At 42.4% G+C, this 12,352-nt stretch overlaps 2 protein-coding genes across 12 annotated transcripts in view; one reads left to right on the forward strand and one right to left on the reverse strand.

Annotated features, from left to right (window-relative positions):
• Positions 1 to 7,588, reverse strand: part of FARS2 (phenylalanyl-tRNA synthetase 2, mitochondrial) — a 533,637-nt gene extending 526,049 nt beyond the window's left edge. For 6 of the 9 annotated variants that reach the window (XM_049654909.1, XM_049654908.1, XM_049654906.1 and 3 more), the window contains exon 1: positions 7,437 to 7,578. The gene's annotated coding sequence lies outside the window, so the exon portion shown is untranslated. Of the gene's footprint in view, positions 1 to 7,436 lie in introns of all 9 variants that reach the window. The other 3 variants (XM_049654913.1, XM_049654912.1, XM_049654910.1) reach the window with 2 other exon arrangements.
• Positions 7,589 to 7,889: 301 nt separating this feature from the next.
• LYRM4 (LYR motif containing 4) overlaps positions 7,890 to 12,352 on the forward strand; it is a 174,346-nt gene continuing 169,883 nt past the window's right edge. For 2 of the 3 annotated variants that reach the window (XR_007463062.1, XM_049654922.1), the window contains exon 1: positions 7,890 to 8,426. Coding sequence is in view for 2 of the 3 variants with exons in the window: in XM_049654922.1 (XP_049510879.1) it covers positions 8,341 to 8,426 (86 nt within the window). In the remaining variant the exon portion in view is untranslated. The remainder of the gene's footprint in view (positions 8,427 to 12,352) is intronic. The other variant, XM_049654921.1, reaches the window with a different exon arrangement.

The raw sequence follows: 12,352 nt of genomic DNA on the forward strand, positions 1-12,352 counted from the left end.
TCTGTGCTGACAGCTGAGAGCCTGGAGCCTGCTTCAGATTCTGTGTCTCCCTCTCTCTCTGTTCCTCTCCCACTCATGCTGTCTCTGTCTCTCAAAAATAAAATAAAACATTAAAAAAAATTTTTTTAAAGAGACTCTTAAATACAGAGAACTGAGGGTTGATGGGAGGTGGGGGAGAGGGGAAAGTGGGTATGAGCACTGAGGAGGGTAACTGGGTGTTATATGTAAGCCATGAGTCACAGGAATCCATTCTCAAAACCAAGAACACACTATATACACTGTATGTTAGCCAATTTGACAATAAATTACATTAAAAAAAAAAAAGATTGTGAAATAGAAAAGCTGTATATTGGTCTCTGCCCCCAGTTCCTGGCTCCTAGAACCCTTATAATTTTCTAACCAATAAGAATCCTAGAAGCATCTCTTGTTCTAATATTTGGTCTTTGACCCCATCAACACAGGGATCACAAAACCCTTGAAAATTCCTAAGTGATAAGAGCACTAAGAGCATTGTTATTTCTAAAGAAGTGACCTTGGGTGGGCTCCTGTAAGGCTCCTGAAGGAACTGGTCACCAGAAAGACCAAGCCAGGATTAGATGCTAGGGATTATCAGCCCCATCCCCCCCCATCCCACTTCTCTAGTGAACAGAGGGGTTGAAAATGCTAATTGATCATGGCTACATGAGGAAGCTTCCATAAAATCCCAATAGTATGGGGTTTGCAAAGATTCCAGGTGGGTGAACACATCCACACAGGCGGGGCAGTTCACCCCAACTCCACAGGGACAGAAGCTCCTGTACTCAGGGCCCTCCCAGACCTCACCCAATGTATCTCTTCATCTGGCTGTTCATCTGTGCTCTTCATCACAGCCTTTAATAAACTGGTGAGTGTAAATGTTTCCTTGAGGTTTGTGAGCCTCTCTAGTAAATTACTCAAACCTGAGCAGAGAGTCACGGGAACCTCCAATTTGCAGCCAAATCCAACAGATAGCATGGGCAACCTGGGGATCCACTACTTGCAATTGGCATCTGAAATAGGAGGGTAGGGAGGGCAGTCTTAGGGGAATGAGCTTTACCCTGTGGAATCTGATGCTATCTTCAGGCAGTGTCAGGATTGAGTTGAACTGTCGGATACCCAGCTGGTGTCGCAGAGAACTGCTTTGGTGTCGGTAAAAAAAAATCCCCACACATCAGGTGACCAGAAATGAAGTGTTCTGTTTGAACAGCTAAGGAGACACACAGGAAAGAAACACACAGTAGGGAAGAACTGCAGGATTTTTCTTTACAAAGATATACCGTCCTTCCAAGATATCAGTAATATATCACAGAACTCCGTTTCTGTATGAGACATTGACCTAGTATTTCGTCAGTGACTAGCCAAACACAGGCTGCTGTGTGTTCTTTTTTCCTAAACAGAGTCAATCCTAAGTGCTGCAAATCCTAAGTGTTTTCTGTACACAACCACTGATCTGAACAAACAGATGGTGGTTATTACTCCCCACTCAAAAAAGTCAATCAGGGCTTCAAATCTGTCTTTATAAGAATTTTTTAAAAATTTTTTATGATTATTTTTGAGAGAGAGGAACAAAGCACAAGTCAGGGAGGGGCAGAGAGAGAGAGGACACAGAATCCAAAGTAGGTTCCAGGTTCCAAGCTGTCAGCACAGAGCCTGACACAGGGTTCAAACCCACAGACTGCAAGATCATGACCTAAACCAAAGTCAGACACTTAACTTGCTGGGCCACCCAGGTGCTCCTGTCTTTATAAGAATTACTGAAACGAGATGTTTGCAAACTGCCTGGCAAAGCTTTTGGAAAAGAATATAAACTTTAAATAAATAAGAGCTAGCATTATCATCACATAGAGCTAGTTGATGAACAATTCATTCTGAAATATACAAACAATAAGAAAATATAATTGCTCTAATTCACCCCTCATAACTAGTATGAAAAAGAATGCAGGTGATCTATAGCAGAGTATTACTATTAAAAAAAAAAAAAAAAAAAAAAAAGGCAAGGGAGCCTGGGTAGCTCAGTCGATTCAACGTCCAAGTCTTAATTTCAGCTCAGGTCATAATCCCAGGTCATGGGATTGAGCTCCACTTTGGGCTTGGTGCTGAGCATGGACCCTACTTGGGATTCTCTCTCTCTCTCTCTCTCTCTCTCTCTCTCTCCCTCTCTCCCTCTCTCCCTCTCTCCCTCTCTCCCTCTCTCTCTCCCTCCCTCCTCCACCTCTGTCCCTCTCCTCAACTCCATGTGCTCTCTCCCTTAAACAAACAAACAAACATTACCATAAACCACATTGTAAAAGAATTCCCATGTTGGTAAGAGTTTGTAGTAGGAAAAGATGGTTTCTTTCCTTCAGAAGGCAAAGAATTTGTTTTAAAAAAAAATGCTCTAGAAGTAACATTTGATCTACTTTATACAAAATCAATTGTCAGTTTTGTTGTTGTCCAAAAGTAAGGGAACCTTTAGCCTCCAATCAATGAAGCTAGACTATCTAGCTGCTTTCTAACTTTCTTAGAGAACAGATTTTCTTAGGTAACACTCTCCAGAAAGGAGAGTCTCAGAAATCCCCCAAGAAGTAATGTCTGTTGCACACATGAACAGACAACCTAAAAAGGGCATTCGATTGAGGTCTTTTCTAAGACACGTTAATAGGAAAAAAAATTTTTTTTCTCTTACAAGGTTAAATAAAAAGCTAGTATAAAAAAATCAATATTTGAGATTTTCTGAATATTTGTTAGGAGCTAACCAGTTAGCTTTATAAATAAGTGGAATCCAACTAAATTAAAGTTCAGATATGGTTGAAATTTACCCATGTTATCCAAGAAAAATTAATACACTTCAAACTCCTGAAGCTTCCACTGAAGACTGTCTGTGAAGCAGTGTAGCATCATGGCTAGACAGATCGGGTCCTTGGCCAATGCCTACCCTCACTGCTTCCTAGCTGTGGAACATTCCGACTCAATAACCCAACCTCTCAGCTTCCCTGTCCTTAAATGAAGTTAACAGCTTTCTTTCCCATCAGGTCTCCAATCAACTGAGATCATACAAGTACGGAGCAGGTGTCCACCATCCAGGAAAGCTGCTGTGCCAGGCTTCCCAGCTGCATCTCCTGCACTCCCCCTCAAGTACCCTCCAACTCCCCCGTCACAAGTCTGTAGGCCTTGATCATCTTTCCCCAGACGTCACTCACTCTCTCTCTTCTACCCTTTCCAAGAGTTAAGCTTTATCCTGCAGTGACCATCGCACCCACACACCAAACCCTGGGATTCCTTTCAAGACCCAGCTCAAACATAAATTCTCTCAAGCCCAACATGAACACTACCTCCTACAAAAGCCCCCTAATTCCCACAGATTAACGCTTCTCTACCAGGCTGCATCCAATCACCTGGGGAATAAAAAACAAAAAAAAATTAAATTAAAAACAAAATCCTCCTGGAGCCTGGGCCATGCTGACTTTGTCAGTCTGAGGTGTGGCCCAGGCACTACCCATGGAAGTGACCTCTCATGCTGAGATTCCATGCTTCTCCTGAAGCACTTTATACTGTGTTTTAATTACATACAAATTGTACTTAAACTATAAACTCTTGGAAACCTAGATCAGTATTTGATTGATAGCCCTCAAATATCCACAGGAACTGTGGCTTGAACTAACAGGCTGGTCAACTATATGTTAAACACAGAGGTAAACAGAATTTCAGTACTCCTAAAATATAGGATTCAAAAGTATGGTTTAAAACAAAAACCTAACAACACCTAAAAAACTAACCTATATTTCAACAGATGTTAAAGTCTACTTATGTGAACTAGCCAATGTATAAGAAATAACTTATCCCCAAAACAGAAGAAACATCATTAAAACAAAGCAGGCACAGGACTAATCACGTCTGGTTTCACAGATGGTCCTTCCCATCCATCTCCCAGAGTTCCCTGAATGGGTCATGCTCCCTCATGCTCCAATTCTTTGAATATGCACTACAACGTCTTACCACATTCTTCATCTGGGTTACTAATTGGGGAAACACCTTCTATGATGGAAAGCCTCCCCTTAGGTCAAAATCCTAGTTGAATGGCCCTCTTCTGTACTCTCCAGACACTTGGTAACATAGCACCTGACAAAACAAATTAATACTTTGCTTCTCTAGTTCCCTGTCCAGTTCTGGGAGGACAAAAAGGCTCTGTTCACGGTAACTCCATCATCTTAGATAATGTATGGCACTTAAGAAGCATTCAATCAATATTGAATAAATGAAATCAAAAAGGCCTTCAGTTTGTTCATCTGTAAAAAGGAGTTGATATCCAAGGTCTCTTCCAGCTTCACATTCCATTACAATGAAGGATCAATAAAAAAAAAAGTGAAAATAACATATAATAAAGACTTAGATCCATGTTTGGAGTGGAATAATTTCTAAATCATAGTATCACAAGTCACTCATTTATATAAGATTTTCTTTGCACATCATTTTAAGCCTGGGGAACCTGGGTGGCTCAGTCTGTTAAGCACCTGCCTTCGGCTCAGGTCATGATCTCACAGTTTGTGAGTTCAAGCCCTGCATCGCGCTCTCTGTTGTCAGTGCAGAGCCCACTTTAGATCGTTTGTCCCCCTCTCTCTCTCCCCCTCACCCCCTCATAAATAAATTAATAACTTAGTATTTAAGCTTAAGACAATAAATTGCTGTTACGTTACTATGTTTAGAGAAATTTCTCTTCAAAAAGGATTAAGCGTTCATTAGCAATCCAGCAATCCTAATTTTTTTTTTAAATTTTTTCAACATTTTTTATTTATTTTTGGGACAGAGAGAGACCGAGCATGAACGGGGGAGGGGCAGAGAGAGAGGGAGACACAGAATCGGAAACAGGCTCCAGGCTCCGAGCCATCAGCCCAGAGCCTGACGCGGGGCTCGAACTCACGGACCGCGAGATCGTGACCTGGCTGAAGTCGGACGCTTAACCGACTGCGCCACCCAGGCGCCCCCAGCAATCCTAATTTTAATATGAAGTAATACATCATTAAAACTTTTTTTTTCATGTTTATTTATTTTTGAGAGAGAAAGAGAGACATATCATAAGCAGGAGAGGGCAGAAAGAGAGAAACAGAATCCAAACTAGGCTCCAGGGTCAGAGCTGTCCGCACAGAGTCCGAAGCAGGGCTCAAACTCACAAACCCTGAGACTGTGACCTGAGCTGAAGTCGGATGCTTAACAGACTGAGCCACCCAGATGTCCCATACATTTTACATCGGTAGTTAAAGAACTGTAAATTTTTACATTTTGAGGCTTAAGTGGTAGTAGATGGGTACCACTAGCTAATAGTCATTACCTAAGAGAATACTCAGCCCAGAATAGAATGCATATTAAAGAACATATGAGTAAGTAATCCTCACGTACTGGCCTAATTCCTTTCAACCTCAAACAGAACTACTATTCAAAATAGTCATCTCTGCAATAAAGATGTACAAAAATAGAGATTTAGCTTTGGAATGCAATTTTTTTTATTAGTTGTTCAAGACAACAATATCCAAGATGCTGGTAAATTATTTCAAATACAATAAAAATATTTTTGTGAGGACTTGGCTTGGAATCTACTGGGAAGCTATCACCGACCTAACCTCAACTATTCTTTGTACTAACAGATGACTAGCTACCCAAACTAAACTTTAAATATTTATTTGGAAAGCTTTCTTTGATTACGACAAAGTTAAAGTCCTTGACCTACATTAATTGTATAAATGATTAAATCACCTGATAATTAGACATAAACAACTGTATACAGTAATAATTATTCCAACCTTATTTTATAGATGGAAGCAAAATATAATGCAATCCCAACTATTTTTTAAAGTTCATTCATTTAAGTAATCTCTACACTTTACACTGGCCTTCCTCCAACTCACAACCCCGAGATCAAGAGCCACATGATCCACTGATTGAACCAGCCAGGCAACACTACAATTCCCAATATTTTTAAACAAGCCAAAATAACTTTTCTGGTTTTTTTTTTTTTCTTTTACCTTGATAGCTTTCTCTATTTTTAACTTGCAGGAACGTTGTAGTTTTCACAGGTGCCCCATTTTATGTCATTAGCACTCATGTACCATATTATGAGAAAATGGCTCTAGATCTTATTCTGTAATAATCAATTACCTTGGTCTTGAATCCTTTCAGTAATGCCAAGGATAAACTCAAAATATTAAAATCCCTTTCAGTAATTCTGAGGCAAGACTTGCCCAATGACCTGATCAACCTGCAAGAGTGACAGAAGCTTGACTACTCTGTAAAAAACCTTATTTTGATAGTCACAGATGTGGGACACCTTTAAAAAAAAATCAAACAGGAAACTGAAAAAGATTTTAATAGAAGTATGTTCTCTTCCATGCCTTTTTTTAAAATGCCATTGCATTATAACAAGTAATATTAACAAGAATATCTGGGTGCAAGGACACCAGGCTGCAAGTACACTAAAGTGCATCGAGATCAGAAAAGTGTTTCCAGGGGCGCCTGGGTGGCGCAGTCGGTTAAGCATCCGACTTCAGCCAGGTCACGATCTCGCGGTCCGTGAGTTCGAGCCCCGCGTCAGGCTCTGGGCTGATGGCTCGGAGCCTGGAGCCTGTTTCCGATTCTGTGTCTCCCTCTCTCTCTGCCCCTCCCCTGTTCATGCTCGGTCTCTCTCTGTCCCAAAAATAAATAAAAAACGCTGGAAAAAAAAATTTAAAAAAAAAAGAAAAGTGTTTCCATCTCTTACAGTTTCTGAAAATACGAGGTTTTGATATAAAGCAAGTGTCATTTTAAAACCAGATAAACTTAAAGAGATGAAATACAACCACAACTCAGTGGGTGAATTAAGATGGATGTTGAGGGAAACTTGTTTTTTACGTCTAAAGTTACTCCTACCTGTGATGTGAGCAAGAAAACTGTGACTCTTCTAACGTTGTCTATATAGACAGAAACACTCCCAAAATAAGACAGGTGCTTTACAAACACACCTAGTTTTAACTAGAACTAGCTCAGGCTTCTCTACGCCCGGTCCTACGTTCAAGAACCAGAACAACTAAATTTATCCACCAGGGTAACAAAGTGATTCTGAAGTGCTGATGTCTTCAGGGAAAGACCAAGAGAGAAAACTTAGCCATGAAGAACTTCGTGAGAAAACTTGCTCAGCTTCTAGTTTTGGGTCTGAAATTATCCCAAGAGAGTTCTTAAATCCTTTAAGTTTTCCCAATTAACCACTCACGCCACCCCATCTTTCGTACACATTAGATGACAAAAGTCCGCGGGACTCTTAAAAGCAAAACCTCGAAAGCTCAAAGAACACCCGGAAAGGGGGGGGAAATTCCACGGCCAATAACTCTCCCCGCCACCACCGACCGCCCCTGTCGCACATCACGCTGCAGCGAGGCAAACACTCACCCACCGCTCGCCCAGGAGACACAAACCTGGGTGTTTCAAAATCTGAAGTGCTGTACGCTGCTTACTCTCCTGGGAGGTCTCTTACCCGCCGCACCCCCTCCCCACCTTAGAGATACCTCCCCAGCATGCTGGGCGCTGCCATTTTGACAAGAAAGGGGGCCTTGCTATCAAGGCCCTTAGCCGGTCGTCCTGAGCAGAGCCTAAGAACCAGGGAGTCCCTCACCTGTCGCCTCAGCGCCCCCCTACAACCCATCCCTATGCTCAGAAAGCTCCCTGTACAGGAGGTCCACAGACAGAGAGCCGTAAAGTAAAGGCAACCTGGAAAGCCCGCTCGGCCTCTCAGGCAGCGCGGAGGGCGGCCCCAGCGCAAGGGGCGGGTCATCTGCGGCCGAAGGCGGGGCGTCGACCCACCGCGCTCCTGGTAACCGTGGCAACGAGGCCTTGGGCCTTGCAGAGATAGCACTGGGAGCTGCAATATGAGACTAAATGTACCCGCCACGACCTAGGCAGTTCTCGAAGGCGCTCCTTGACGGGCAACGCGCACTCAATGCTAGAGCCTCCGCCCTGCGTCCCTCCCCAGGCTCAGACCTTCCCCTGTGGCCGTCCCCCTTCTTCCCCCTCAGCTGCTGCACGCCTCCTCCCAGGCGCGGGCAGAGAACGGCAACGCCTCCCTGTCGGCACCTCCCCCTTAAGCTGCCCGAGGCCCGCCTGCGCCCGCCTCCCCAGCGGCGCGCGACGCCCAGCGCCCCGAGGTGCGGGTCGGTGTTCTCCTAGGTTGAGGTGCGGCCCGCTAGCGAGACCGAGCCCCACTGCATTTTCTTTTATTTCATTTCACTCGAGGTTTTGCACAGACTGAAGTTTTGTGGGTTAGGTTAAACTCGGGACCTCCTCAAAAAGGACCCTTTTTTTTTTTTTTTTTTTTCTTTCAAAATGGCAGCCTCCAGCCGCGCACAAGTGTTAGATCTGTACCGGGCGATGCTGAGAGAAAGCAAGCATTTCAGCGCCTACAATTACAGGTGACCCAGTGGGCGGCGAGGGCCGGGAGGTCCGGGGTGCGGGGAGCTCCTGTCCCGCGCCGGAGGCTTTGGAATGGGGATGCAAAGGCTCCGCCGCCGAAAACCTTGCCCCTGTCGACCAGCGTAGCTCTCTGAAACCTTCAGGGAAGAGCAGGGGGCTTGCCCTTTATTGTATTAAAGAATAGGTTCAAATCTTGTGAAGTTTTCCCCCAAATCGAATACTGTGGTTCTCTGGGAGTGTGGTTACTAGTGTGTTTCTGTGGACGTGGAAACTGCAAGGGTTCAAGCTAGGACCCGTTTGTCGCATGTGTAGAGCTTCAGGATTGGAAGAGTTGATAGTGGAAGTAAGCAGTCAGTAGCACATGTCCGCAAGCTGAAGACTCGCTCTAGCCACTTCTTTAATAATAGCCTACGTGTCTTAACTAGCTTTCTTGGTTGCAAGAATCAGAATCAAATCACTTCTACTTAGGGCACTGGCTTTGCGGAGGGGGTAGGGCGAGGGCAGGGTTTGTAAAGGAAATTCAAGTAGCGGTAAAGGAACGAAAGTCTCACAATCTTCCAGGAGCTGAAACGTTTCCCTTGGTCTCATAAGATGGGGATACAGCCTTAAAAATCTTAGTAGCAGAAGGATGAGAGTCTAAACTTACATCCCTCAGTGTGTTGCACGACTTTCTCCGTGCCTGCCCCTTCCTCATATATGCTCTTGAGTTCCTTATACTCTTCATTTATTTTTTTGGTCTACCTCCCAGCCTCTGCTTCCTTTTTTGCTTCCTTATAACTTCTGACCCATCGGTACTGTTATGGATTCTGTCTCTGCGTCCTTTCAGATTTGGTGTTTCCTACCAACTACCTGATCCTGTCTGAGTATGAGCCATATTTAGGCGAGATCTGACTTTGGGTGATTGGCCAGGCCAAGTGTCCTAGGAGAGAGCCTACCCTTGGAAAGATCTGGTTAGATAGGCGCCACCCTCCCAGTGAGTATATGAGCTGTGAGGCCCTATAAGTAGACCCAGTACAATGTAGGTTATGGAACACTAAACCTCTCAAGCAGTGGCTAATTTTTAGATACCTGCATGGTAAAGGTATTCATCCTATAAATTTGAGAACATCTGGACCATATCAGTGAGACCAAATTTACCCAGTCAAATGGCTGAAAGAAACATTTCGTGAGAGACCGTGGTTTTACTTAATGACTTTGCCTTTGGAAGGTAAGGTTTATAAATATCAGGAATACTGGTAGAATTTTTAACAATTAACCTAGTACTTAGCACCAAGACTTCACCAAGTCTATTGAAGAAACCCACAAAATATGCAAGTGAATAAATGGTAACCAGTTATTTACATTACATTCTGGAAGAAGATATTTTGTCATTTAAGTTTACTGAGCATAAGCAAGAATTAGGAATAGGCACACAGGTCACACACTGAAGAGACAGCAGCAGGGATAGGGTAGATGAGAAAGCACATTGTGGAAAAGTCAAGTACGAGCCCTCAGAGAATATATAACCTTCAACAAGTCGCTCAACCTTAGTATTTCAATTTTCTTGTTTGTAAAATTAGCCTGTTGGACTAGGTAATCTCTAAGGACTCTTACATTTCTAAAAATCCATTCGGAAATGATTTATAAGCCAGGTGGTGAAATGTACACTTGAGGCAAAGTTTTATCCAGTGAATAAATGCCAAGTCAACAGGAGTAAACTGCAGGAAAATCATTCAAAGCTCATAGGCAGAAAATTGGAAATGAGTTTCTGTATGAGCCACTGTAAAGTAATAGACATTTAGAAAGTAGTTGCTCAAATTATACTTTGAGTAATGCTTTTGAACCAAATTTATTAAATACATGTAAATGTATTAACTGTAGGGATCTGGTAATCATTTTACACTTTCTTGAAATCATGGACCTAGAACCTGAGATTCCTACCAGTATGTCTAAGGTAATAAATGTACTTTTTACAAAATAATGTTCTTCTTGTATATTAAGGCTATGTCTTGTGAATTTCAAAGACATCCCCTTCTCCCTTGTAAAGTTCTTTCTATTGTCTTTAAACATTCTTTAAACAGTCTTGTCTTGAGTTTATCCTCTTTTGAGATTCAGCTCAATCATGACCTTCTCAGGACAGAGGTTTTCCTAATTTCCCTCATCCACAACCCCACCTCCATCTAAACAGGTCCTTTTCCTAAGTGTCATTTTACTTCAGTGCTTCCAAAAACTTTGCCTCTGCCATACCAAAACCTAGATATAGAAAGATGAGAGCTTCGGGCTCAGCAAGGCCCATCAGTGGCTTTTTTAACAGACCTTTGTGGGACACAGTTATAGAAACCATTTTTGCAAACTGTGTTAAGTGCTGTGATGGGCATGCACAGGGGATAGAATCAAGAATATATTGGATCAAAGGCATAAAGCAGCATAGTATGTTCAGATAACAACAAAACAGCAGAAGACTGTTTAATTTCTGAAGAGTTAAGTGTGATTCATGAGGTCACAGAGGATGAGACTAAGGGTAGAAAGGGCCACATACATACTGAAGGACCTAGGCACCATGCCTTGGACATGGACTTTATTCTTAGCTAACGGGCAACCAATAAAGCATTTTAAACCAGAGAGAGACATGGCCAGATTTACGTTTTAGGGAGATCACTGGCAGTTAGTGTAGAAGATAATTTTGAGAGCTAGATACAAGGACACCAAATGGAAGTTCATTACAGCAGTGCTGAGGAGAGATTAGGGTCTTAATGAAGGCAGGAATAGTGGATGATAGAGAAAAAAAAGGCATTTTAATATAGGATAAAATTGTTAAAACGCTATGAATGATTGGATTCAGGAAGAAGGAAGAGAATCCAAGCAGAGTCTAGAATCACAACCAGGCTACTAGTTAAGAGGAGGCACAGAAAGATTAAGTGTAAAGTTCTTCCATTAACTGACTTACAGAAATAGCTGGTCTTATGACAAGAAGACTCCTAAATACATCTTAGGACATCTTGAGTAAATGTCATCTGATGTGCAGCAAAGGCAGTTATGCACAAGCATCTACAGCTCAGGGGAGCAAACAGGGCCAGAGTTACTATCATCACTTATTTGCTGTGTGACCCTGGGGAAGTCATTTCACGTCTCTGTTTTGCAGTTTCTTAATCTATAACACAGAGATAATGATTTATCTCTCATACAGTGATAGAGGTTTAAATGAGTTAATACATGTCAAGTGCTTACAATTATGCCTGGCACAGAGTAAGTACCCACTAAGTGGAATTATTATCTTAAGAGGAATTAAAATCTTGGTATTAGGTGAAATTTCCAGGAAGAGTATTTAGGGCAGTAGCTCTCAACCAGGGGCAATTTTATTTGACAATGTCTGGATATATTTTTGTTGTCACAGCTTGGGTGGGAGGATGCTGCTAGCATCTAATAGCTAGAGGCCAGGGATGCTGCTAAACACAAGAAAGCCCCCCATAATAAAGAATTACCTGGGGCCACCTGGGTGACTCAGTCAGTTGAGTGTCCAGTTGGTCTTAGCTAGGTCACGATCTCAGGGTTTGTGAGATCAAGCCCCACATCAGGCTCTGGGCTGATAGCATGGAGCCTGCTTGGGATTCTCTCTCTCTCAAAAATAAATAAATAAACTTTAAAAACAAATTATCTGTTCCAAAATGTCAAACATGCTAAGACTGAGAAATCTTGGTATATGGTGAGAAAATTAGTGGGCTAAGGATGCTGCTCTAGAGAACATCAAAATTTAAGGAATTAGACAATGAAGAGCCACTTAAGGACCAAGAAGAGCCACTTAAGGAGACCAAGAAGACATAGTCTAAGGATATGATCCTCAAATTTAATGGTCTCAGGATCCTTTTACATTCTTATGTATAACTGAGGACCCCAAGAGCTTTTTTGTGTGCAGCATAGTTATCAAAATCGTATTAAAAATTAAAAC

The sequence above is a fragment of the Panthera uncia genome, assembly GCF_023721935.1.
Source record: "Panthera uncia isolate 11264 chromosome B2 unlocalized genomic scaffold, Puncia_PCG_1.0 HiC_scaffold_25, whole genome shotgun sequence".
In the NCBI taxonomy this organism is placed as follows: Eukaryota; Metazoa; Chordata; class Mammalia; order Carnivora; family Felidae; genus Panthera; species Panthera uncia.